We start from the raw sequence: 26496 nt of genomic DNA, 5'->3' as shown, positions 1-26496 counted from the left end.
ATGGCCCAGCTTTATGCTGACCTGAGGTTTGCCAAAGTGATGGGAGGCCGGAGCACAGCCAGCCAGGCACTGGAGGCAGGTGAGAGCCCACAGGCCCCGCCACGCTGTCCCTGCCGTGCCCAACCCCACGGCCTCAGCTGCTCTCCCCTGCCTTCCTCCCACAGCCTTCGGCATGAATGAGACAGAGAGCCCCTACGAGAGTGCCCAGCCAGAACTGGCAGGGCAGGATGGGGATGGAGCAGAGCCCAGCCCAGGTGAGCATCCAGCTGCATTCCAGCAGACCCAGCGTGGTTCTGGGCTGGGTCGTGGGTGGTGTTTTGGGGTCCTCCCACTCCCATCACCCACACCATGCCATCTGTGCTGTCATGCCACCACTCTCCTGCCTGTATCCAGGAAGGAGGTCTGGGGGCTGCCAGGGGTTTTCCAGCTCTTCAGGTGATGTCTGTTGTGTCGTGCAGGGTGCCGGTCCTGTCGGTGGTGCATCCCTGTGGGACTGCTGACAACTTTCCTGCTGCTGGTGGCCACCGTGGCCCTGGGGGCCTGCTGTGAGTTGGGGAACTGTGAGCATCTGGGGCAGGGAGTTTGAGCATCTCACTCCCTGGGTTGGGTTGGGGGGCATCTGGCTGGGGTGGGCACTGTGGGTGAATGGAAGCATGCTCATGCACACTCACTGCTGAGTCCCTGTGCTGTCTGCCACGAGCTGGCCTATATCCCTCACACATCCAAGCACCTCCCTTGCCTCCCATCATCCCTCTTCCTCACCTTACTTTCTGTTTCTGCTCCTTTTCTTTCCCATCCTGGCACTGTCCAGCCTCATATTGCTGCACCCTCCCTGCCCTTAATCTGCTGTGTCTGCTCCTATGCCCATCCTGCCTCATCCTGCTCTCCCCTGCCAGATCCTACCCAACCCTTAACCGTACACTTCCCTGCTGCGTCCTTCCCTCCCACCTTTCCCATTCATCGTGGATAATCCCCTGCCTTGCCCTGCCCATCCCACCTGCCTTAAGCAGGGTCAGTCCCACATCCGAGCTGTCCCATGCTCATGTCCCAGCTCACCCCCCTGTCCCCAGACTGGCAGGTCACCCGCAGCCTGCAGGACTCCTCCCGTGAGCACAAGGCCGAGCAGGGCCGCCTGTCACAGGAGCTGAGGGCGCAGGAGCAGAGCCTGGAGCAGACACAGCGGGAGCTGGTGTGGGCCAGAGAGGAGCTGCAGCGAGCGTGGCACGAGGGCAACATCAGCCAGCTGGAGCTGGACAGGCTGAGCCTGGAGCTGCGCCGCGTCACGGGGGTGCTGGGCAGGACAGAGAGGGAGATGCAGGAGGTGCAGGGAAGGCTCAACACCAGCGAGAGCACCGTGGCCCTCCTGCGCTCCTGCACAGCCATAGGTAGGGTGGTGATGGAGCAGGGAGGGGCTGCTCCAGCACTGGCACTGCTCAGCAGGTGCCAAGGGCCAAGTGCTGGCTTTTTTGACCACATGGCGGGGACAGAGTGGTCCAAGAGCTGAAGCAGTGCTGGAGCAGACACTGAGCCTGTGATGTCTGCTGGGAAGGTGTGGGGCTGTTCCTTGTTACCCCCCAGGGCATCTGTGGCTGAGCAAGCCCCTCAGCTGTGCCCCTACCCACAGATTGCTGCCCTTCGGGCTGGCTGCTGTACAGGGGCAAGTGCCTCTTCATCTCCTCGGAGAAGAAGACATGGGAAGACAGCAGAGATGAGTGTGAGAAGACATATTCTCAGCTCCTGGTCACCAAATCCTGGAGTCGCTGGACCGTGCCGGTAGGGTGCTGGGGGAGCTGAGGGCAGCAGAGGGTGTGTCCAGCCATGAGGTCCCCAGATGGGCTAGCGTGGTTCTGGGAGTCCCCAGATAGCATGGTTCTGGGAGCCCCCTGTCCTGCCAAAACATTGGAGGGTGCAAGGCTGTTCTCTGGAGCACATGGCTGTTGGTTGACATGGGATAGAAGGGCTCTGGCACCCCTGGATGTTTCCCAAGCTGGAGCAGGGCAGCAGGGCTCGAGAACTCCCAGCCCCAGGGACTCATTGGAAGACAATCACCCTTCTGTGAAGTATATAGTACTGCAGTGCATGGGTGCCATGGAATAAAACATGGAAAAGCACTTTTTCTTCTTCTCCAGACCTTCCTGAAGAATGCAGATGTCCCATACTGGATTGGATTGCAGAAGGGCAGTTTTCCCTGGTATGACTATGGCGGGCTGGAGGAAGAGGACCCAGACAGCGAGGGAGACTCAAAGGCCTGGTTCTGGGTGGATGGCTCCCTTTATGAAAGGTACATGGCAGCACTGCCTCTTCCCAAAACTCCCCTCCTCTGGCATGGCTCTAGGAAGTGTTTTAAACCCCACCAGTACCCAGTTCCAGGCACAGGCCCTGGGAAACAAAGATTATCAGAGCAGCAGGGACTGAGGGAAGATGGGTGCAGTGGTGTGATGAGGTGCTCAGAGGACACGCAAATGGAAAGCCAGGACTTGGGGGTGGGTAAAACGCAGGGCAAGAGAAGCGGGAGCCAGCAAGTGTGGACAGAAGAAACCCCAAATTTCATTTGGGGCCTAGGCAAGGTGTTAGAGCACCACGTCTATCTCCCACATACCTTCTTGATTCCTCTCCAAAGGGAGATCAAAGGGAGATCACAGCCTTCTGTGGAGAATCCTGGGCTCCTCCCTGCCACGTGCACCACCTCCTCAGCTCGCTGCCGCTTCCTCTTGCAATGTTTGAGAGCAATGGGGAGGAACAAGCCTGTCTGGCCAGGTTCTGGGTAGCTGGCCCTCCATCCTCAGCCCCGCCATGGGAGCTGTGCCCAGAGCAGACCCAGGCTCAGGCCAGCTCCTCTGGTTGTCCTTGTGTCTTGAGGAAGGACCTGGCTCTCCCCACTGCAGGCATGAACAACCCCCAGCAGCGAAGCTGAGAGGGGGCAGGCTAAAGGGGTGTCACAGGCACTGCTAACCTTTTACAGTGTTTCCCAGCCTGCCTGGGGAAGTGCAGGGATGCATCAGCTGAGCCTTCAGCCTGTGAAATCAGTAGAGGAGGACTGGGAGATCCCCCTTTGACTGCAGCATCCAACCTCTCCTCTGCCAGTGTACAAAAGGCAGTTGTCAGCAGCGGCAGCTGCCTCAGCAGGGTTTGTAGAAAGAACATGTCAGTGCCTGATGTGTTGTTTGTTTCCCCATTCAGGCCGTGGCAGTCAAAATCGAATGGAACCTGTGCCATAATAAGCCATGGGAGCATCAAACCTGCCCAGTGCACTGGTCCCAGTGACCTGCACCTCTGGATCTGTGAGAAGGCAGCAGGGCCAAGCCTCCCTTTCAAGTGATGATGACTGCTGGCCCCAGCACTGCTGTGGTGAGTCCTGCTGAGTCAGGGACACATGGGCCCTGTGGGGTGTGCCTGGAGGAAAGCAGGGAGCCTGCAGCTCTGCCTCTAGCATGTTGACCCCTTCTCCCATGGAAAGGGAGAGGAATGCAGTCACCTCCCTGTGCTGCATGGAGCCTGCCTCCATCCCTTTGCTGCCGTGGGTGTTCTGGGTCTGAGGTAGCTCAAGAGCTGAAGCTGTGGCTCAGCAAGGGGGCAAGATGGGGGAAAACCCTTGGCAAGGTGCTTTCCCAGCCCCGTTGCATGTGTTGGAGGCTGGGCAGCATCTAACCTTCACCTCCACCCTCACCCTCCTCTGCTTCCCCCTGCAGTACCTCCACCCTGCATCGCCTCTGCTCCAGCCTCGCTGTGTCCCTGCCCAGGATGTCCCATCCATTCCAGCCAACCCCTTCCCTCCCACAGCCCACTGTCCCTGGGCCACCCAGAGCCTTCCCAGTGATGCCCAGCAGCATGGATGCCTCCAGCTGGTGTGCTCTGGCTGAGTGGTAGAGGCTCCACAGCCGACCCCACACCTGCATGGGACACTTTGGGTCCTCCTGAGCACAACGGCTGTGGGCAGTGGGGAGCTCGGAACCGGCTGCAGAATGGATCAAGCTCTGGTACTCAGCGCTGGAGCCATGCCACACCCCCAGCACTGAGAGAACTGTGGTGCTGTGGCATGCCAGGAGCAGGAGCTGGGGACAGCACAGCCCCATCCCCACACAGTCCCCTCCCCACAGCAGGAATTTTCTGCCTGACCCCATCACAGGAGCAGCTTGGCCATGGCTTTCAGACAGCCCAGCACTCACAGGCCTCGGCAAAGCCTCAGCACCCAAGGAGGGAAGCTGAGCCTGAACCGGCCTGTGCCTGTGCTGACGTTTGGGGATTTTTTTTGCGCTAATTAGAAAGTAGAGCAACGACCTTTAGGGTCCCACGGTGTGATTGTGCTATTCAAAAGCAAAAGTTAACTCAGGCACTTGTAGCAGGCTGACGCTTTGCAAGACAACTCATCAGGACTTAAAATAGCTGCTAGACACGTGCACATGTGAAGATTAAGCAAAGCAGCCCTGATGTAATACTGTGGCCAGGTGAGAGCAGAGGAAGTGATGTTCAACCAGGCGAAAATGCTCTCGGTTTATGATAAGGTTGTGTGTGCCATATATAGTTGATGAACTGCTGTGTGAGTAAGCTTGCATGAAGAGCAAAAGGGTGTTAAAGGCAGGCTTTTTGGAGGGGTCATGTGTCACTCGTCTGTCTTGTCTGCTGGCTAAACTCACTTTATAGCAATAAAGAGACCCAGTTTGTCTGCTCTTTGTTTTCTTGTACACCACAGCAAACACTGTGGATTCAAAGGCATGAACTCAAAGAACCTAAATAATGAAAGAGAATTTGTCTGAAGGCATCTCAATCGAGATGGGTGCTTTAGGGCAGTTGAGATCTTGGGTTGACCCAATCTGGTTTGCAGTCCTGGAGTTCCCCTCCTCCAGGAGAGTGCCCAGGCAAGACCATGCAACCTTCTGGGCCCATATCTGATGTGCATCCAAGAGACAGAACCAGCAGTCAGAGTTGCTGGGACATTCAGTTTTTAATGAACACTTTAAATAAGCTGGGTATATATTACTAGCAATTATTATTAATAATAATAAAAAACACAAAGAGTTCTGCATTCACCAGTGCATTGTGCAGGAGGGAGGAAAGCCGGCTCCCACCCTTGCCGGGGGCCAGGCAGCCTAGCTGTGCTGCCCACTGGCCCCATCCCCATGATGCCAGGACGGCATCCTGGCCCCTCTGCCAGCATCCTGCTCCCAAACCTGCGTGCCAGGGAGATGTGAGGCACTGTGCTGACTCAGCACCCAACCCTCAGCATCGGTCAGGCAGGGACAACCCCAGTGCTGGCAATCCTCCCCGTGCACTGCCCACAGGCATTGCCCCTCTACGGTCCCCTGCCCTCTTCTCCCCATGTCAGGGACTGGCTGTGCTCCCCACGCTTGTGGACACACATGGGTTCACCCACCAGCCCCCCAGGATCCCCAAAAACACACATACACACGCTGACCTCTCTACCCCCGCCCAGTCCCTCTCACCCGCCTGGGTGCAGGGAACTCCCAGTTCTCCCAAGGTAGCAGGCCCATTGTAAACCCCTCTGCAAGAGCCTGCAGAGGGGTGAGCCCTTGGGGAAAGGGGGTCCTGGATCCAGGGCTTGAGCCCCGTGGCCCCCGCAGGGGACCAGCCCTGCCGCTCAGGGCAGTGCTCAGGGCAGCAGTGTTATTGCACTTTGGTCCCCAGCAGAGACCCAGCCCACCTCCAGGGTTCCCTGCAGATCCCCAAGGCTGATCCTGGTGGGGTGAGTGCCTGAGTGCCTGGGCAGCACCGCGGCAGCCACAGCACTTGGCATCATAGCCACTGGTGGCCACCACGTGCCGAGTGATGACAGACCGTGGGATGTGCCAGACCGTGGCTCCTGCACTGCCCAGTGCTGTGGCTGCAGAGGGGTGCAAGGGGCAGCTGGACTCAGCCCCACTCCCCAGGGTCCCCATCACTAGGACTGTGCCTCCGGCAGCTTCAGGCTGGGCTCAGCCAGCACTGGCCCCGGGGCTTTCTGGTGTTGGCCCCGATCATGGCAGACGAGGCTTTTGGCCTCGCAGTTGAGGTTCTGGTAGCGGGGCGGGCTGGGCGCTGGCCGGTGGCAGATGGAGGCAAAGCTGAAGCTGAAGGGACTGAGGCAGCAGCCAGGGCAGGGCAGCACTTCGTCCTGCTCCAGCATGGCACCAGAGCTGTGCCCAGGCAGCATGGCCGAGCGCTCTGTCCGCTCCAGCGCTGCTGCACAGGAGATGCTGAGCTCAGAGAAGCCGTGCTCCAGCCCGCTGCCCCAGGCCAGAGGTTTGCTGACCATCATGTGGTTGTTGTTGATGAGGAGCCCGTTGGGGGCCCGCACGTCTGGCTGCCAGGCCCGTGTACCCGAGGATGAGGTGCGGATGAAGTTGCTGTTGAGGGGCAGCGGGGTGGGCTGCGGCAGCTCAGAGCTGTCTGGGCCGCAGTCCATCTGCTCCCCTGCCTTGGAGCTGGGGCTGGGGGCTCCTCCCCAGGCTGGGGGAGGAAGGAGGGCAGGGGGCTGGGGGTCAGTGGGATGAGAGGACCCCATAGCCAGCTCCAGGCCCCCCCGGTGGGGCAGCTCGGGAGAGGAGGGCAGAGAGTGGCACTTGCGGGGGCTGGTGGCGGGTGCTGAGAAGTCGCACTGCACCTCCACGGCGGGCTCAGGCGTCACGGGGCTGCTGAGCTGCAGCGGGGCAGGGGGCGGCAGGTCGAAGGTGAGCGAGATGACCGACTTGCTCGGCGTGTCAAAGAGCTTGATCTTCCCCCCCTTCAGGTCCTCACGCTGGGAGAAGGGGTTGACACGGGGGGACGTCTCCTTGGACCTGGCCCCGCTGCAAGGCTCCAGCGGCCACAGCAGGGCAGGTGACTTGGAAGGGAACATGTCAGACTGGCTGCGGGACAGGCGCTGGTCTGGCTGCAGGTGCTGTGTACCCAGCTCACGCAGGGGTGACTGCTCGGTGTGGCTGGCTGACCTCCTGGCCACCCCTGGGCATGGGCACAGAAGAGTGTCACCAGCAGCCAGCAGCTGCCCATGTGGGGTGCTATGGGCTGTCAGGCACCCAACAAAGTAGGGGTGCACCCCAAGGGAGGAACAGGGATCAGCTCTATCCCACAGACCTCACACACCACTGTCTCCTCCCCTACAGCGGACGGAGTGGGATGGGAAACCCCACACTCCCCCACCTTTACACCTGGCTATGGCCTGTCCCCGAGACGCCCACATACCAGTGAGTGTGGCTGCAGCTCCAGATGCAGGCAGACTCTCCCCAATGCCAAACAGGGTGGTCCTGGCACCCTCGGCGCCCAGCTGGTGCTGCAGGATGCTCTCCAGGCACTGCGTGATTTCCAGGAATGAGGGGCGGGAGGTGGGCTCCATCTGTGGGCAGCAGAGATTCCCCGTCAGGGCTGTGCCTCCTCAAGCACACCAGGAAGCCCTGCAGAGCAGAGGCAGCTCCCCGCTCGCCCTGTGAGCAGGCAAGGCAGCCTGTCCTGCCCGCCTGCCCTGGCTGGGAAGGGCAGTCAGCAGAGGTGGGAGTCTCACACTGCAGCAGTGAAAAGCCAGCTGGAGGAAGGCCGCTGGGCAGTCAATTCCCACCATGGTGCGGAAAGTGGTGACGTCCAGACCAAAATCCTGCATCAGGGAAAGGAAGAAGAGTAAGGCTGGGTCTCCTGGGGCACCACAAGGCCCACAGGACCCAACATGGGCTGGCCCCCTACCCCCTGCACTGTCACACAGGACCGTGGACCTGGAAGCACCCCAGCAGGGACACGGCAGGGGAGGACTCTGATGTCACCCCAAGTTGGGCTAAGGTTGGGGGATATTATGACACAGATACCACTTCTGCCCTCTGCCTGAATGCAACTGCCCTGTTCTCCTTTCCAAGCTCACTATGGGTTCTGAGGTTACCGGCAGAGACCATCCCTCCCTGGGCAGCAAGGGGAACACAGCACCCCGGCCCTGAGATTTGGGACCAGTCCTGCACATAGGGCTCTGCCCAACACAGAATGCCCCCCACCCCTAGTTTGATGAAGTGGTCCCTGCCCCAGTGCTGCTGCCCACAATCCCCATTCCCATCCCAGAGTCACCTCAGTGCGGGGCAGGTAGTCGGGGTCAGCTGGCACACGAGCGATGGTCTCACACAGGATGATGCCGTATGCAAACACATCGGCCTGCAAAGAGCAGGGACTCATCAGGGCACCCTGCAGCCCCAAGCTGATGTGCCCACCACACTGCAAGGCCACAGCCCTTCTCCTCCCTGCAGAGCCACACTGGAGCTCTGGCACCTTGTCACCAGAGGGATGCCCAATTCCTTCCCTCTGGATGCACTCCAGGACTGCAAGCCACTGGCAGCACAAGCCTGAGTAAAGCCCCACACAGGGCAGCCTCACCTTCTCGTTGTAGATCTCCCCACGCAGCACCTCGGGTGCCATCCAGTACGGGGAGCCCACCACGGCCAGCGGCTCCTTCTCGCTGCCCTCACTAGGAGACATGGGGAATATCAGAGGCTGCCCAGTCCCCCACATATCCAACCTCCCACCCTCCTGCTGCAGCAGCCCAGATCACCATCTCCATCTCCTCTCCTGGGCTAAGCCTCTTCCATGCACTCTACAAACTCATCTCTCCCCAGTCACACCACCCTCTTCTCTATCCCCTCCTAGCCTTTCCCAAACTGCTCCTGGAGTCATCCCTGCCAGGGACTATCTCACCGCCCTCACTCCTGTGGCAGCACCTCTCTGGCCACAGAGAGCAATGCATAACTTTCCAGGCATTATCGTGGGCAAGGCCGTGAGAAGATCAGAGAAAAAAATGCTAAGCAACTCTTATCTTCACTTGCTGCACCTGTTGTTGTGAACATGTGGAATGTGTTATGGAGATTTGTTTACCAAAGGGTGATTTCTTAACTGACCACTGGTGGTGGTGTTTGGATTGAAGGACCAATTGGGTTCACCTGTATCGTGACTGTCTGATAAGGGTGATGGGTTTCTTAATAAGTGTAGTATAATAAAGTGATTGATCAGCCTTCTGAGAGTCATGGAGTCAATGCTAATTATTACCCCTTCGGGGACGCCCTGTGGCAACACCATTCCTACCCTTTTAGCTGCACCCCCAACGTCCATCCCTCTCCAGCTTCTGCTCTGAGTGGGCTCCAAGGATGGGGATGGACAGGCAGATGCTGCCCACGTACCTGTAGGTGGGGATCTTTTCTGCCAAGCCGAAGTCACCCACTACAGCTGTGTAGCCACTGGCCTCGCAGCGCACCAGGCAGTTCTGTGGGCACAGGAGGACCCGTCACACTAAGTGCACCAGCCCTACCTCCCTGGCCAGTGGCTTCAGGATGCCCCAGCACAGCACAGCCTCCTGCTCCCCAGCCTGCCATACCTGGGGCAGCAAGGCAGCAACACGGGTATGGGACAACACAGGTAATGTGGTGCCCTGGGACATCCCGTACCTTGGAGGTGAGGTCACGGTGGAAAATGCCCTTGGAGTGCAGGTAGCGTAGGCCATGGGCGATGTCGAGGGCCAGCTTGACACGCATGGACCAGGAGAGGGGCACAGGGCTGTCCAGCAGCTGCTCCAGGTTCCCACCGTTGATGTACTGATGGAGAGAGCCAGGCCATTGCATCACAGCATCCCTCCCCTCCCTAACACTGCATGCCCATCTCTCCTCCTAATGCATATTCCAACCAACCCACACCACAGCCTCCCAGCAGGCCTTGTCTGCACATGTCACAGGCCAAGAATGTGTCCCCATAGGCGTCACTGTCCCTTCCCCAGGCTTGCAGGAACCCCGAGACTCACGGCTGTTGCCACACTCTTACCTCTGTCAATGCATGCAGCTGTCCCTGGTGCACACACACCCCCATGAACCTGTGAGACAGAGGGGATCTGAGGGTGGCTGTGGCAGGGCCCAGCCCCAAGAGCTTATCCAGCAGCAGCAGTAGCTCCAAACCCCCAGGCTTGGGAAAAGGGGGGGCTGGCAGTGGGGAAGCAGGTCCTACCTGAGGATGTTGGGGTGCGAGAGGCGGTTCATCAGCTGCACCTCCCGCAGCATGTTGCCCCGGTTGCTGGTCAGCTTGTTCATCTTCAGCACCATGATCTGCCCCGACTGCCGGTGCCGCACCTAGAGGGGATGCAGGGAAGGCTGAGTCCCACCTCTGCAGCCCCCATGGACACCAGGCTTCACCCGGCTCCCATTCCAGCCCAGAGAGGGGAGCTAAGCATCCCACAGCACCCCAGGGACCACCAGGGCTAGGGGGGCACTTTCCCCACATCTTCAAGCACTCCCAGGACTGATGACACACAGCCCCATCCTTCCTGGGGCACCCTGCTTGTTATGGTCCCTCCACCATGCTACACTGCCCTGAACTCTGAGAGGCAACAACAGCTCCTATAAGCTGTGAGCCCAGCTCCACTCTAAGAACAGGCAGGTACACGATTGGGGAGCATCAGGGACGACTGGTTTTGGGTCAGCACCACCCAGCCAGACCCTACCAGCACAGGGTGGAGCAAAGAGGGGGTACACTGCCCCTTGGAACCAGCTCTAGGTGTGGCCAGCTGTAGTGCTTGACCCTAGTCTGGCAGGGCATGGAGCCTGGATGAGCTGTATATTTAGCCAGCCCCAGCCCTACACTGTCATGCGATCTGGGGGCCTGGTCCCCCGCCAAGAACAGCAGCTGGAGCATGGCCAAGCACGGACACCCCGTCCATCTGCAGCTCCCTGGCATGTGCAGGGCAAGGGAAGAGCACGGGATGCCCTGACCTAACACTGTTATGGGGGGACCAAACCAGTGTTGAGGGTCCCCTCCTGAGCAGGTGCTGGGGGTGGGATGCCACCCCTGCCTCGGAGCAGCAGCTGCCTGGGGGGAAAACCCAGTGGATCCCAGCTGCCCCCCAGCACACACGGAGCTGTGCACGGCGGCGCAGGCATTCCTCAGCACTGCCGTCAGCTCCCTGCTCTTCTCCTTTTTAGTCAATGCTGGTTGAGGCTGCTGAGCTGGTGCCAGCCCCTGGCCAGCCCCACAACACCCCCACAACACCCCTCACGTCAGGGATTGCCTTCCCAGGAAAAACACAGGGGGTTGGCTGGAGGCAGGATGTCCAGCACCCCGTCCTGCTCACAGCTTGGCCCTTGTCCCCACCACAACAGAGGGAGGCTGGCATGCTGGCCCCTCCAGGGCTCTCCTCTCACCCCATGGCCGGCACTGCTCCCTGGGATGCATGCCATGATGGGGATCTATCCAGCAGGAAACACCCAGGGGACGGGGCAGCAGCACATGCCTTCAAAAGGCCCTGGGGAAAATGAGTGCTCTATGAAAGTCCTTCTACATGTCTGTGTGCACTGATGCCAAACCAGTCCCAGTCAGAGTGGAAGTGAGAGGCAATAACTGCCGTGCCACCATCAGCTCACTGAGCTCATGGAGAGGCTTTGAATAATTCAGCAGACACCTGCCTGTGGGGACCCCGCTCCAGTTACACCTGTGCCACCTCCAGCCAGCCCCAGACAGCCAGCTGGCACTCCTGACCCACCAACAGGGGCCACGTGACAGCAGAGCTCAGAATGGACCCTGACAAGTGGCAAGGGGACAGCCCAGACACCTGCCACCACAGGCCCCTATGCTGGCACCCCACCATGCTGCAGGGAGAAGGGAGGGTGGATTTCCCCATGTCTCCTCCTTGCTGAGCACTGGACATACTGAGCTCCTGGGTTCAGGGAGAGCCTGTCCCAGGGTGAAACTGCAGTGCCTGCTGTGGGGAACACCCAGAGCACTCCCTCTAATGGGGCTCCAAGTCCTCCCTGTGCTCACTACCCTCCTCACCACACCACTGCCCAGCAGCACCTGGAACTGCTGCCAATGCCATCCTGACATCCTAGGACTCCTTGGTCACACATGGACCAAGGGCAAGGGGCAACCCCACCCCATCTCACCCATCGCTGTCCTTCCTCCACCCCATCCCTGTCGGTGGGGCAGCTGAGGGCAGCACCAGAAACAGAAACTGGGCTCTCAGCCAGGCTTCAGCGCAGGCTTTAAGGAGGTGGTCTGCACGACCAAAGCAGGGTGGGCACAGTCTCCCTTGGTCTCTCCAGCTCCCCATGGGGCCGGGGGTTGAGGAGGGCAGAGCCTGGTCAAGGCCAGCAGGATCCACAGCCTTGCCCAGCCTGTGGCACAGGGCACTGCCCAGCAAAAGCTATCATTCCTGACCCAGCTCTCCTGGTGGCAGTGCTTCCTTCCCTTCCCACGCCACGTGGGGCTGGCAGGACTGGCTGGGTCAGTTTGGCTGGCAGCAGCAGCTGTCAGACAGCAGGACCGGGCTCAGTGTTGCAGGCAGGCTCATGCCCGCCGGGATGGCTGGAGGCGGCACGGCTCCGGCGCCATGCGCCCACGCCAGGAATGCTGTGTGGCATGCACAGGGCTGGCACTTGGTGGCCATGGCCGCAGGGCTGGCCAGCTCCCTGCCAGCAGTGGCAGCCCTGCATCAGGGAGCAGCATCTGGTGGGCACCAGCTCAGCCCCACACGGTTGGCAGGTGCCCGTGGCTGAATTCCACATTAAAAAGCCACCTGCCATTGGAATAGGCTGAGTGAGGGCTGAGTGCAGTCACATGGGGTTGGACACCTTAAGATTGGAGGAGAGGCAGCCTGGGGGAGGGAAGGTCTTGTGAAAGCTGCTTCTTCAGGAATTATCCCAGAGATCCCAGGAGCTCCTGCCCAGTACAGTCCTGCCCCAACGTTGTTTTCTGTGATTCCATCCCCATGGGGCATGATGTCCTTGAGGCTGTCCAATGAACTCACTTGTGAGGCCCTGTTCTGCCAACTCCCCTGCAAGGCGAGCCCACACCTGGGACAGCTCAAGGCCAGCCCAGACCTGGGACAGCAGGGAAGGAGTTATGCTCCCTTTCCATGACTCCCACAGGCACTGGCCAGTTTACCCAGTCTGTCCAGGTGCCAGCACCAGCCCAGCACCCTGGCCACCCCCTGACACAGACCCAGCAGCAAAGGGCATCAGCCACGGCTGCAGGGGGCTCGAAGCCCCCCACTAAGGAGGTTTCCTCCCTCACTGACGTCCAGAGAAGGCAGCAGGCAGCACAACCTCCTCGGGCAGGAAGGTGTCCCCTCTCGCCTCTCTCATGCACCCTGGCATGGTGCCCAGGAATCCCAGTGCATTCCCTGGAGCTGAGCTCAGCCGGGCAGCCGTGTGGGGCTGCAGGGGGAGGGCAAGCCACTTGTCCCCCACCCTGCAGGAAACAGGCAAGCCCTCACCCCTCACCGATGCTCCCTGGCATCCCACATGGCCGGTCCATTCAGGGGGTACCGCGGGTGAGCCAGGGTGCCGTGGCATGTTGGTCCCCATCCCATCTGCCGCCAGCACACAGGGCTGGGGGATGGGCCGGGCTGGCGGCAGCCCCAGCCTGGGCACAAGGGATCTGAGCTCTTTTAACAGCGGAAATTAGAGTCTTATTTAAAGAGCATGCTAATCAGAGCAAGCAGACGGCCTGCTCCCTCCCCACAGCCGGCACTCCCGTCTAGACATGGGGCAAAGCTCCCTGACATCTCCCCATCCGGAGGTCTCAGCAGCCACCCCCCCTGCAGCCTGCACTGGGGACAGCCTGGCACACTGCCCCACCCTCTGCTTATTCCCCTGCCCCACACAGGCAGGGCACAGTCACACAGGGACACCATCCTGCACCCGTCACCCCAGAGAGTTCTGTGGGGAACACAGGAGGGGGACAAGGGAGTTAGCAATGCCACTGGTAACCCACAGCCACCTACAACAACTGCATCTGAGCTCACAGGAATCCCAGTAACACAACAGGCTGGGGCTGGAAAGCATGCTCATCAAATGGAAAAGGCAGAATCAGTCAAGACAGACTTTGAGGATGAGACAAAGCACCTGTTCCTGGAGGGTGTTTGAGCACCAGCAACCCCCACCTCCTGTTCTCCCAGGAGCAGCACTGTGGGCACAGCAGGGGCCGGGGCAGTGCCAGTGTTACATTGTGGTGGCAGATCACTGCCTGGCCTGACTGGCGAGCCTGGAGCATGCCCTGTGATAGAGCAGGAGAGGGGCTGGCAGGTCTCCAGCTGGTCAGCACAACACGTTTCCTGTGCCCAGGACTCCCAAGCGGCAGCTGCGGGGCCAGGGCTGCTCCCAGCCTTGCCATGGCTGGCTGACCTTGGCTAATTCACTTCCTCCCTGCCTGCCTTAGTTTCCCCATCAGTGTCACGCTGCTTCATTCTGCTCTGTAAAACGAGGCAAGGTTCCTGATGAAGGGCAGCAGATAAGAGGAAGGGACTTGCTCCATTAGTTGCACTGGAAAATCGGAAGTAAATAGAAAACTCCAAAGGTTGGTGGGGAAGTGAGTAGAGAGACGGGCAAGTGACAGTGATGCCAAAACCCTCTCCTGAGCTATGCCCATGCTGGAAGCTGCTAAACCACACACACACACAACATGGAAATGGGGTGCTGGACAGAGCACATCATAGAGCTGCACCCTGGGAGATGGCATTTCCAAGAGGATGTGCAACATCAGGGCATGAGGCTGAGATTCAGATGAGTGAAGGCCTCTGGATAATGCCCCAAGGATGCTGCCCACAGCCCCTGTGTCTGCTGCAGCCAGCACATGGGAAAGTAAGACAGGGATTTGAGGAAGAGATGCAACAATGGTTTAAGGGCTGGAGAAAATGCCTGGCACAAACAGACCTGGCTCAATCTGCTCAGTCAATTGGAAATAGAGAGGTGGCTTCCTGCAATGTCTGTGTATCTGAGAAAATGGGGGGGCTAGTGCCCCTGAAATTGCACAGGGAAAGGCAATGAGAACCAGCTGCTCCAGAGGGAAAACAGCCCTGCTCTGCAGCACAGTGGGGAATCAGCTATGAACAAGTGCCATGAAAAAGAGCAGCTTCTTGTCACTGGTGTTTCCTGTTTGCTCTGGACAGCTTTTTTGAGAGAGGTGCTTGACTGGAGGGGCTAGCTTGGGACACCAGGGCTAGGACACACTGAGCCCTTTGGTTTTAATGCTGAGAAGACAGTCAGATGCTTGTCAGCACCCTGCCTGGTCCTGGCTCAGCTCCACACCAGGATCGAGCTACCTGTGCAGGGGCAGAGATGTCAAGGTCCCCTCCCTGTCCCCCTCACCCACCAAGGCTGGAATGACATACGGCTCAGGAGCCACACAGAGCAGGCAGATTCAAGTGCCCACAGCCTTGGAAAGCTACAGAAGGAGCAAGGGAGGTGGGAGGAAAATGGGTCCTGGGCTGCCCTGCCAAGCCCTGTCCTCCTCGCGAGCTCTGGCGGCCAAACCCCAGCTCAGATCCTGGGCTTACCCCACCATCCTGCTGAGCTCTTGGACTCAATCCACCGCACGAGCACAAAGCCCCATCTGGCCCCCTCCCATCCCTGCTTCCTTGCCACCATGCACACATGTCGACTACTGATCCTGATCCCTTCCCACCCCTCAACCTTCACCAGTCCCCCAAATCCTACGTGCCAGTGGCCCTACAAGAACCTGAAGAGTGTATGGGAGAAGGAGCATTTTGTGGCTCCTGCAGAGAGTGGGAAAACAAACAGCGAGGCAAGAGGAGACTGTGGCCTCGCTGAGACACGGGAGCATCCATTATTAAAGAGCCATATCCATGCCTGACATTATTAAATGCCTCCCTCTGCTTCAAGGTGCTGTTGTGTACTCCAAGCCAGAGATCAATAGCAGAAACCCAGCCAGCAGGGAGGTCATGGCTCCACTGGGAGCTCCAGAGGGAAGCATGGAGGAGAGGGACCTCTCTGCACATTCTCCATGGCCCCTCACAGGACACCTCTTTGGTGGCTGAAGAGGAAACAGGTCTTGGGGTCCCACTGCTGAGTGGGGAATGGTGTCAGGGCTGGAGAGGGACCCCAGGGTACTGCCAGGATGTGAATGTCCTGATGGTTGTGCTGCCTGTGACCTCAGTGACTGTGGTGGCAGGTAGTGGGGATTGTGCCCAGCCCTAAGATGCTCTTTGAGGGATACGAAGCTACTAGATCACCACTTAAGGGCAGTGCTAGCCCGTGGCTTATGGTATATAAGTATATATGGTACCTTAAGTGATGCTGAGGCTCAAAACAACACATGCACACACCTCCCCTCTGCCGGGAGAGGTAGTGGTGACACCGAGGCACAGCCCTTCGTCCCCAGCAGCAGGGCACTGGCCTGGCAGGATACTGCCACCATGCACCTCTGCCTCACTGTCCGAGCTCCCCACCAGCACTCACACACCTCTATCCTGGGCATGGGCCACACACAGCCATCCCCACCCTGACAGTCCCAGAGAGGATAGAGGACAAAGGCAGCTCTGGGGGCTCAGCCAGGAGTCAGCCCCCTGCTCTTCTACGGCATCACACCCCTGTCCCACAGCCAAACACCTTCGTGGGGGTCCCGCGGGGAATCCTGCACATCACCTGCTCAGCAGGCCCGGCAACGCCGGACATCACCTTGGAGTGGCTAGGAACGCTACCTGGATTCCCTGCCACCGGCACACCCCGGGCGGGCTCGGCTGTCCAGCCTTGTGACAGCCGGGGGTCCCCGGGGCTCGGCTGCCCGGCACCGACCCCCCGCGCACCCCACGGCGCGGCGCTCGGAGCGCTCAGCCTCCCCGGCTGTAAACAGTGCCGCCGCTCCCCTCCCCCTGCCCGGGGCGATGGAGGCACAACGCCCCGGCCGGGACGGGGCGAGCGCGGCGTGCCCAGGTCCGCTCCGCACGGCACCGCCCGGAGCAGCCCCCAGCCTCGCCCGGCTGCCGGGGGATCGCGGTCCCCAGCCGAGGGCGCGGCCGGGGCTGCGCTGTTGCCGCGGTCCCGGGGGACGTCCGATCCCGGCGGGATGCCCCGCGGCCCGCCATCCCCGCTCCCGCCCCGCACACCTTGAAGACCTCGGAGAAGAAGCCGGCCCCGATCTTCTCGCAGTAGAAGTCGTCGATGCGCGCCAGGGTGGAGACGGCGCTGCGCAGCGCCCGGTACGAGGAGGGCCGCAGCCGCCCGCAGCCCGGCCACGGCCCCGCCGCCTCCCCCTCGCCCTCCCCGGGCCGCCGCGGCAGCTTCTCCCACTCCATGTCGGTCCCGCCGAGCACCCCCAGCGCCATTCACATCCCCGCCGGGGCAGCCGCGCGGCCGGGGCGCCGCCGCTCTCCCGGCCCCCGGGGCGATGCTAGCGGCGGCGGCGGCGGCGGCGGCGGCGCGGGGCGGGCGGCGCTCCGGGGCGCTCCGCGCTCATGGCCCGGCGCCGGCGCCCCCCCGACCCCTGCCGCGGCCCGGCGCTGCGCCTCCGCCGCCCCGAGCGCTGGCACCGGCGGGGCGGGGCTGGGGCGGGGACAGCCCTTAACTCCTTGGGACCCGCCGGCGTCGCCGCCGAGCGCGGCGGGAGAGCCCCCCCGCCACCGCCCTGCCCCGCCCCGCGCTGCCCGCCCGGTCCCGCACGCCGCGGTGTCCCCGTCCACCGCACCGGGCTCCGGTGGGTGCCGAGAGGGCGTCTCCCTACGCGCCAGAGTGTGCTGTGAGGCCCTGAGATCCCGGGGCAGAGCTTGGGCACACTCCACGGACACAGGGCTTTGACTGTCCTCAACCCCTGGATGCGCCTTAGAGGCGTGGGAGTCTTCCTCCCCTGGGTCCCACCTGGATGCACATTGTAGGTGCGGGACTTCCTTTCTTCCCGGGGCCCTGCCGGGATTCCCCGTTTAGCTACGGGACTCTCTTTGTCTTTGTAGCACGCAGCTCCTGATGGACGGACAAAAGGCATGGATATCTGATCAGATCTCCCCATATATCCAGCCCCACCCTATACAGTGTTGTGGGACCAGTTCCCCCATACAAGTAGCTATTGGCAGCTTGAGCCCCCTTGGTAGAGGCTTGGATCTCTGCCCTTGGATCAGGGGCTCAGATTCTGTCCATGCACCCAGCCTGGGTGGTGTCCCAGGGGCACTGGATCTGTCCTCCGGAGGAGCAGGCAAGAGCAGCCTCTCAGTGACAGCATGCCCGGTGCCTGTGGCACCCTTTTGCCTTCCTTGTTTTCCTGAGCTCTTCCACTTCTCCCTGGTTTCCTTCTGCTTCTGCTTGCTGCTCCCCCACCTCAGGCCTTTTGCCTGCTCTGAGGCTGATCCGTCCTGTCCTTCCTGCCCAGGGACTTTCTGCAGCTGGATCTGCCCTTGCTCAGTCCCACACATTTTGCTGACGCTCTCCTTGGCATCCACCTGCCTATGCTGGCCCAGCCCTGCCCCAGCCTCCTCTCTGGGTGCTGCCACAGCCCTGACTCTGCAGCTCCCCTCAAACAGCTTTCCCCTGTGTGGCAGGACTGGCTGCACATGCCCTGCACCACTCCAGCTGGTTTTCCTGCTGGGAAAAGCAGCCACGTGGAGTATCTCTTGGTGTGGCATTTTTTCTGCCACTGCTTGGCTCCAGGTGCCATCAAGCACAACATAAACACCTTGGAGCATGAGCTGCGTTTTCTTCCTTGTCTCAGGAGGGAGAATAACCCTGTGGGCTAGAGCAGGGAACTGAGCCTCCCATTTATTTATAATGGGAACAGTGCCCTGCCCTCCCCCTAGGAATTCATGGTATTCCTGCTCTTCCAGGCCTGCAGAGGGAGTGGGTTTGTGCAGGGCAAGTTTCCTACATGTCGGGAGGCAGAGTCTGGGGATAGGGCTCAGCCAGTCCCTCTCTCATGGGGTCTGAGCCATCCTTTTCCTCACCAGTACCACTCCAGCCTGCCAGGGTGTTGGATAGCATGTGCCAGGAAGGCTTTTGCAGCCATGGGGTGGAGTGCTGTGCAACAGGCCACATTCTTACATTTCTTCAGCCTCACATGTCAGTCCTGCTGACAACAGCCTTGACAAAATGACAGGAGCAGCTCCATGGATGAGAAGAGAGAACAGCATCTGCCTGTGGGGTCAGGAGGCTTCAGTCTGTGCCCTCCTGCCTTGGTGTCCAGCTGTGGCTGCTCAGATGAGTGGCAGTGGGTGCCCACCCGGGCGCAGCCCTAGCACCTGAAATGTGAGCATGCTGATGAACCTGCAGCCCCATGAACAGCTCCTTGGTGGTTTGGGACACTGCTCAGAGGAGCACAGCACACCTGGGGCAACAAGGAGAGCCTCTCCCTTCCACTTGAGTGTAGCAGATTCCTGATGGTCAAGGCACCACAGCAGGGATGGGGAGGCCTGGTGAGGCATCTTGAAGACAGAAACTCAGGACCACTGCCTGATCAGAGCTCCTGCTGTTCACAAGTGACTGGGTTTACATCCAATTAAGTTGTAATGGATAAATTAAAGCCCTGGAGATGGCTCTGACTGTGGAAATTGCTGCTGCAGGATTTGCAGTCCCTTCTCTCATCAGCACTGGTAACTCTACTGTGCTATTTCCATCACGCTCTGCTCCTGCCTGGCACAGCAGGGCTGAGCTGAGACATGGCTAAAAGTCTCCAGTGCCCCAAATCCCTCCCATGGTGCAGGCAAGTACACTAAGCAGCTGGGTGCAAAGTCAGGCTGGGCTGAGCCTGCAGCAAACCCTGAATTAAGCTCCTCAATCCCTGGTGAGGAAAAACAGGAAGGAGGTCTCCCTGGCTGTACTCTGCTCACGTGGATCTGCAGGGGAGAGAGGAGGGGGGCTTTGTCCTCCTTGCCCTTCTCTTTCTGGGCTCTACACCCCTCCTCTCCTGCAGAGAAAAGGCTCAGGGATTAGTAAACATCTTCACCCTGCCTGCTGGGAATTGTGCATCACCCAGGCAGAGCAGGGGTGGGAGCTTTCAACCAGCTTATGGAGGCTGGAGCTGTAGAAGTGCAGAGTTATCCTGTAAGGATCAGGGCACACTACAGTCACTGAGGTGGTGGGCTGGCCAGGCTCTGTGCAGGGCAGTGAGGGACGCAGGGGCTCTCCACACAGGAAACCTGGTCCTTGCTGCACTCCCACCTCTATTCCACAACAGCACTGTGGCACTGGGGTCCTGAGCCACCAGTAATCCACCCTGACCAAAGCCTTGCCCTGCTCAGAGCTCCAGAGCCAGAATGTGAGCAGTCCCCTCCTCTGCACCCATGTGCAAGAGCCCATCCCTACCTGAGACTCCTCTGCAAATGCTCTGGAAAATCAATGGCTGCTGCTGCCAGGGGTGTGCAGCCAGAGCAGGCACAAGGCTAAAGTGCACGAGGGTTTTCCAGCCTGGAGAGGCTGTGCAGACACAGGGGTGAGCAGGACAAAGAGCACTGGCTGACTCAACTTACTCCCTTTGGTGCTTGTCTCCAGAATGTGGGTGCAGCCTCTCGGTCCCAAGTTTCCTCTTTCCTTCTGTGCCAGGAGATCTCTGCTCTTTTCCCACACTACCACACATCACCCTGCAGATCTCCACCCCCAGGTCCTCTATGTTCCCCAGCTCCCTGTTTATGAGACAGCTGTTTCCTGAAAAACATCTCATGCTTTCTGCCCTGTGGGAAATAGGAGCTGAGGGCCCAGCAGGGGCCATCACAGGGTGAAAGGAGCCTGGCCAGTTTGAGGAGCCCAGGGTACATGGGAGAAGGTCTCAGCCCCAGCCTGGTGGTGTCCAGTGGCACCCAGGGACAGTGGATGCAGCCGGACTACATTTCCCAGTGCCTGTGTGCTGCTGAGCCCATCAGGGCCGTGCATGTTCCACACCCAGCACCATGGCTGCAGGCTGCAGCAGCCCTCATCCAGATGCCAGCAGGGACTGGCAAGGTCCCTGCTGTGCAGGCACATTGCTGTGCCCCCTTTGCCTCCCTGTCACTTCAGCTGCAAAGCCATTGAGGGGTTGTGTGCAGCATGAAGGCTGCAAATATTTGTAGTGTCATTAATATTCTCCCAGCATAGTCAGCACAGCACCTGGCAGCATTTGCTCGCTGCCTCCTGTTATCTCGTCGATGCTTCTCATGTCTGAGTGCCAGAGCTGTGACATCCATGGAGACAGAATCCACATCCATACCTGTCTCCTAGTGCTGGACAGTGATTTCAGCTCCCTGCTCTGCTTCTCCTCAAGCAAACACCAGTGCCTGTGCCTGGGGGGCACTGATGCCTGAACCCAGCTGAGTGCGTGCCTGCTGGAAGCCCCATGGGGGCAGTGAAATTGAAAACACTGAGAGCACTGATAAAAGAAAGCCAGCCATCACCTCTGAAAGGAGGGACAGGCAGCTCTGGCTGTGCCTGCACCACGTGTAACCCGGGGTGATGTGACATGCAGCCACGTGAGCACAACTGCACAGAATCACAGAATGGTTTGTGTTGAAAAAGACCTTAAAGATCATCTTGTTCCAGTCCTTCTGCCATGGGCAGGAACACCTTGCACTAAACCGGGTTGCTCAAAGCTCCATCCAACCTGGCCTTGAATAGTGCCAGGGTTGGAACATCCACAGCTCTGGGCAACCTGTTTCAGTGCCTCACCACCCTCACAGAGAAAATAGTTTTCCTAGTATCTAATCTAAACTTACTCTTTTTGAGTTTGAAGGCACTGCCCCTTGTCTATCACTTCACAGTTCCTGATGAAGTCCCTCTCTGATTTCCCTGTAGCCCCCTTTAAGATACTGGAAGGTTGCTCTGAGGTATCCACACAACCTTCTCTTGAACCTTGAGCATCCCCTGCTTTCTCAGCCTGTCTTCATGGGGGAGATGTTCTAGTCCCCTTATTAGCTCCAAAGCCCTTTTCTTGACTTGCTCCAACAGTTCCAAGTCCACATTCTTGCAGTGATTCAGCACTACAGGGACCTTCACAGATCACCAGGAGCCGGTCACTTCTTGCCCGGCAGGGACAGTGCAACCATCTCCAGCATTACCCACCCTGCTCCTGAACCAGCCTGAACGCCTTATCCCACAATACCTGGCCATGCTCCCATCCTTCAACACTGCCCAGCGGATGACAGGGCTTTTCCTTGTCCTCTTGACCTGGACCTAGGAAATGTGGCTCTCAACAGCTCCACGCTCATCTCACAAGGTTGTGTCAGCATTTCTTCAACTCCTGCATCTTGCCAAGCAATTAGTAACACTCCCCAGGGATTTTGCAGCACACCTGAAGGGCTTATGGTTCTGCCAGATGTGAGGCAGGAGCACAGATGCCAAGAACCTGGTCTGGCTGCAGTGCTGGGACAAGCAGGGCCATACTAGAGTGGGCTGGCCTCAGACCAGGTGGTGCCTGTGACCCACAGCACCAGTTACAGGAGAGCACGTGTCCTGGTTTCATCTGGGATAGAGTTCATTTTCTCCCCAGTAGCTGGTTGGGTGCTGTGATTTGGATTCAGTTGAGAATAATGCTGATAACACACTGATGTTCCAGCTGTTGCTCAGCAGCGTTTACCCTAGCTCAAGCACTGCTCAGTTTCCCAGGCTCTGGCAGGGAGCAGGTGTACAAGAAAGCAGGAGGGGGCACGGCCAGGAGAGCTGACCCAAACTGCCCAAAGGGATATTCCATGCCATGGAACACCATGCCCAGGAGTTGCTGATAACTGCTGCGTACCAATAAGTGGGTGGTGAGCAAGTGTTTTGTGCCTCATTTAATTCAGTCTGGTTTTATCCTTCTCCTTTTAATGAAAATTATGATTTTTAATTTCTATTATTATTAATAACAACAACAGCAGCAACAGCAACAACAATATTGTTTAAATTATTAAATTGCTCTTATCTCTACCCACAATTTCCCCCCCCGCCAAATTTTCTCCCCATGGAGAAATGAGTGAGTGAGGATTTGTGTGGTACTGAGTTGCCAGCTGTGGTTAAACTGCGACATCAGGGCAGCCAGAGCCTTCACCCTGGTTCATCACTGCCCTTTGGTCTGTATGGCTTGATGTTGCTGCAGGGAGGAGCTCAGAAGCAGCACAGCAATGCGTAGGGGAAGTCTGGTGAGGGCATGCATAGCTCAGCACAGTGCCTGCCAGAGACCCTACAGAACACACCCACATGCACAATTCACCCCAGAGATCCTGACACTAGCAAACCAGCATCCTGCTGGAAGCATCCTGCTTCCCCTGGCCTCCTTTCCCATCCAGAACTCACAAAAAGAAGACCTTCTGGGGGAAAGCAACACTGGACAGCCATTCCCCCTTGAGCACTGAGCTTCTGCCTGAGAAGGACACATCCCACCCCAGCCCCATCGGCGTGAGTGAGAGAGATGCTCCCAGTCCCTTCTGCTCTCCTGACCCTAGGCAGAGATGGTGAAGCCCTGCTTATTCTCCCTGATGCCTGAGCAAGAGGTGGGTGCTGCAAGGAGCTCCCCACCCTTGAGCCAGTGGTCAGCCAGGCTACAACTCTCTGAGTAACTCTCCCACTGGCCCATGGTCCTGTGATCATCCACACCATGGATTTTTGTTTCCTGACACAGCTACAGCTTCGGCTAAATAGGGCAGGTTAAAGGGAGGTCACTGCTCTGATTATTCACAAGAGAAAATATGGACACAGCCGCCTCCAGGTAGAGAATTTATTTGTGTGCCTGTCCTCCTGTGTCTGTTGCCTTCCCCTTTGGCTTCCCCTCTCTGTGCCAGGGCACAGGGGAGCAGAGTGACCATGCTGTACTCTAGATGCCCATGGGAGCCCTTCAGCTGGAGGTCACCATTGCCAAAGCCACGTGTGGGCAGTGATGATGTGTCCAGGTGTTGGAGGAGCTGGAAAGCAAAGGATCAGTTCCCTTTACACTAGAAAACTGGGAGCTCCCCGTGACTGCAGGCATTTCCTAGCCCTTTCCCATGTCCTTGTGCCCTTTCCAGACAGGGCAGGCTGAGGCATGGCCTCCCAGTGTGGGGGGGGAAGGCAGCTGTGCTGTGTTTGTCATGGAAGCTGCCACTTGGAGCCAATTCAATCACAGCTCTTTATTGCTTCCCCCAGCTGTTGAAAATCTCATTATGTTTAGCGAGCTCCGTGAGCAGCCCTGCCAACCTTCCTTGTGTCCTGTCTTCCTGCGTGAGTCCAGGCACCCTGGCTGCTGAGGAAGGGCATCTGCACACTCCATGGGGCCTGGGATGAAAAACTTGCACCCCAGCATATATAGATGGATCTGGCACGGACAAAGTGTACTGGGATTTTCCATGAAGACAAAGGCAAAGGTAGGGGGTGTGTGTTTTTGTAAGTGGGGACATCTCAACAGCATGAGAGCAAGGGCACGGGGCTACCCACAGACAGCAGCCTTGTACTCCACAGTGGGTCAAAAATGGAGAAAGAGGGTGGGTCCTGCTTGGCTCTCTTAGTGTCAAATGTGAGGCTGATGGTCCCAGGTCACTAGCACGATAAGCAGAGGACAAATAGCAGCAAGTGGGATATGTGCTGGCTCCAGCACAAGGCAGAGCTGAGACAAATGGCACAGGGCTTTGATCTGCTGTGTCCTGCATGCTAGAGCCTGGTTCCATTAATGCCTCTGATTGCCCTGACCTCATTTCTGTCCACCTGTGTCATGGATGGCTGGTCACCCCACCCTGCGGAGCCCTTGTTCTCTAGTGGCTGATTTCACCAGCCCTGGACTGACTGGTCTCTGGGGGTAATTACAAGAGACACCCGGTGCTGCAGGCTGTGGGTGAGCCAAGTGTGTCACCACCAGCCCAGCGCCTGACATGTAAGTGACACCACGAGGCATGGCAGGCCCTTCCTTATGGGTCATTCAGGAGCATCTCTGTGGCTGCCCTGTAGCCTGGATTCTCACAAAATGGGATCATAAAAGGCATTATGCATGTTTCTGCTGGCTGAAGGGCCATAGGGCTCCCCACAGGAGGTTGTGGCACGAGACAGAACCTTCCCTTTTCCCCCATGTCTGCTGTGATGCTGCTGTAGGTCTGCTCAGTATCTTGACCTTGGACTGATCTTGGGCTGGAGCACACGTGGCTTTATGCACATATTTATACAACAAAGGGCAGCTGCTCTCCAAGCTCTGGGCACTGTGCCACCCACACCACTCACAATGACTTACCAGGACACAGTGCCCTCTTCTCCCCACCTGCCCAGCCTCTGTGGAGGATCATTCCACGCCAAGCTTTGGTCAGGGGCTGGGTGCTGGGAAGACAGCAGGCTCCCAGGGCTTCTGCAGGGCCACACTCTGAGGAAAGGAGGGAGCAGTGGCCCAGACAAGACCTTGGCTTTCCAGTATCCCATATGTGAAGGAGGCTGCTTTGGGGAGGTGTAGCATTCTACGGCTGGCACCTGCAAAGCCAGGACATGGACAGGAATCCCAGGACAGGTCAGGCAGGAGCTGTGCCAGCTCAGGGTCCCACTGGCAGCAGTGATGCCTCCTCCAGTGCACCATGGGTGCAGCACCTGGCAGGATGATGGGACTGTGAAGACCATAGAATACCAGATAACACCACCAGGTGGGCCACCTTATCCCCTTCACCACACCAGTGGCTTCATTTCACTGGAGAAACCACAGTTTGACTTTTTCTTCCCTTTTTGTATGGTTCCTTTTGCAGTCACATCTCTCAGATACCTGGTTGGCATATATGGTTCCTCAGGATTTGCTTTTCCTTGGAAGCTGTACAGGCGAAGAACTGTAAAATGGGGAAGTCCAAGCCTTTTGTTTAATGGGATAGAAGGAGAGACTCTAGGCTCCACCAAATACTCCATCAGTTCTCCAGGAAAGAGAACTGTGATGGCTGGGGTCAACACATGGAGTGGGGTGTCACATTTAAAAGGGAGCTATGCAGAGAGGCTTGAGTGGTGAAGGAGGTGCAGGGTGAGAGGTTTGTCAAGGTGACAGAGAGCTGCTCGGGCAGCTGAGAGACCACTGGCACAATATGCCACCCATGATGGAGAGCAGATGGTGGGAATAAAGGGTGTATCAAGCACGAGGGCAGAAAAAGCAGATCAGGAACTCTGATCTTGGTGCAGAGAGTCTGTAGGTAGCAGGGTTAGGGGGGAAGCTAGTCTGACCTGAGATACTGCCCCAAATCTTAAAATTCCCACCTCCTGGGCTTAGCCACGTTCCCTGTCCAAGAACCAGGGTGGGATGTGCTGGAGATGGCTCTGGGGATGGAAACAGGAATGGCTGGGCCAGATGTGGAACTGCTTGGATGCCAGAGCGGGACGCCTCATGTCTGAGCGCATCGTCCTCAAACCAAAATGCAGCATCCCATCCCCCCATTCCCTCCCCACCTCCCCCAGCCTTATTCCACTCTGCTCCCAGCTGTGAACTGCTTATGTCCAATTTTATGTGCTAAAAATACCTTTCTGGCCAGTCAGCAAATGCACAGCCAAATGGGAGATGTTGGCAGGATTTGGGGTGTATTTAGGGTTGGTGTGGGCTGCAGCACCAGACCAGGAGGGCCTGGATGGCCTGGGCAGTGGGCTTGTGGATTTCCAGAGGGATTTTAATCAGGGTGGCAGTGCCAAAGCAGAGTCTTGCCTAGCTTGACTGTGTGCTTCTGGGGAGAAGGCATGTACAAGTGGACTCAGAAAGGTGGGGAGATACTCCCTGTGGAAAGCAGTCAGCAGGTTCTGCTCCCTCCCCGGGAAGAGGTGATGTAGCAGTCATAGCAAAGGGATTATCCAACCCTCAGGGCCTATCCCTGCTCTGCCCAGCACCCAGGAATGCCCTCCTGGGAACCCTGCAACATGCTGGGCT

The 26496-nt window shown here is 58.5% G+C and overlaps 2 protein-coding genes across 2 annotated transcripts; one reads left to right on the top strand and one right to left on the bottom strand.

Moving 5' to 3' along the window:
• LOC136569166 (B-cell differentiation antigen CD72-like) lies at nucleotides 1–4643 on the top strand. The gene is made up of 8 exons (XM_066569505.1): nucleotides 1–79; nucleotides 165–254; nucleotides 459–545; nucleotides 1071–1385; nucleotides 1625–1773; nucleotides 2130–2281; nucleotides 3181–3348; nucleotides 3690–4643. Exons 1-7 carry the CDS (start codon nucleotides 1–3, stop codon nucleotides 3317–3319), a joined length of 1011 nt encoding a protein of 336 aa, XP_066425602.1. The 3' UTR covers nucleotides 3320–3348; nucleotides 3690–4643.
• A 280-nt stretch (nucleotides 4644–4923) lies between these two features.
• Nucleotides 4924–17111, bottom strand: TESK1 (testis associated actin remodelling kinase 1). The gene is made up of 10 exons (XM_066568885.1): nucleotides 16841–17111; nucleotides 9952–10073; nucleotides 9772–9820; nucleotides 9402–9548; nucleotides 9138–9220; nucleotides 8341–8431; nucleotides 8038–8121; nucleotides 7493–7582; nucleotides 7177–7327; nucleotides 4924–6936 (listed from the first exon to the last, which is right to left on the bottom strand). The coding sequence occupies exons 1-10, from the start codon at nucleotides 17057–17059 to the stop codon at nucleotides 5897–5899; spliced, it is 2076 nt and encodes a 691-aa protein (XP_066424982.1). The 5' UTR covers nucleotides 17060–17111; the 3' UTR covers nucleotides 4924–5896.
• Between the last annotated feature and the right edge of the window lie 9385 nt (nucleotides 17112–26496).

Source organism: Molothrus aeneus, chromosome Z (assembly GCF_037042795.1).
Source record: "Molothrus aeneus isolate 106 chromosome Z, BPBGC_Maene_1.0, whole genome shotgun sequence".
Classification (NCBI taxonomy): Eukaryota; Metazoa; Chordata; class Aves; order Passeriformes; family Icteridae; genus Molothrus; species Molothrus aeneus.
The sequence above is the reverse complement of the archived record's forward strand: the minus strand, read 5'-3'. Positions and strand labels throughout refer to the sequence as shown.

What these genes read in the sequence shown, in the direction of transcription:
- TESK1 (XM_066568885.1), bottom strand. Translation starts at nt 17,059, where the DNA reads ATGGCGCTGGGGGTGCTCGGCGGGACCGACATGGAGTGGGAGAAGCTG. An exon ending in TCGCACCCCAACATCCTCAG is followed by an intron (nt 9,821 to 9,951) that starts GTAGGACCTGCT and finishes TCTGTCTCACAG; the next exon opens with GTTCATGGGGGTGTGTGTGC. An exon ending in GGGAGATCTACAACGAGAAG is followed by an intron (nt 8,122 to 8,340) that starts GTGAGGCTGCCC and finishes TGCTCTTTGCAG; the next exon opens with GCCGATGTGTTTGCATACGG.
- LOC136569166 (XM_066569505.1), top strand. Translation starts at nt 1, where the DNA reads ATGGCCCAGCTTTATGCTGACCTGAGGTTTGCCAAAGTGATGGGAGGC. An exon ending in TGGAGCAGAGCCCAGCCCAG is followed by an intron (nt 255 to 458) that starts GTGAGCATCCAG and finishes TGTGTCGTGCAG; the next exon opens with GGTGCCGGTCCTGTCGGTGG. An exon ending in GGAGTCGCTGGACCGTGCCG is followed by an intron (nt 1,774 to 2,129) that starts GTAGGGTGCTGG and finishes CTTCTTCTCCAG; the next exon opens with ACCTTCCTGAAGAATGCAGA.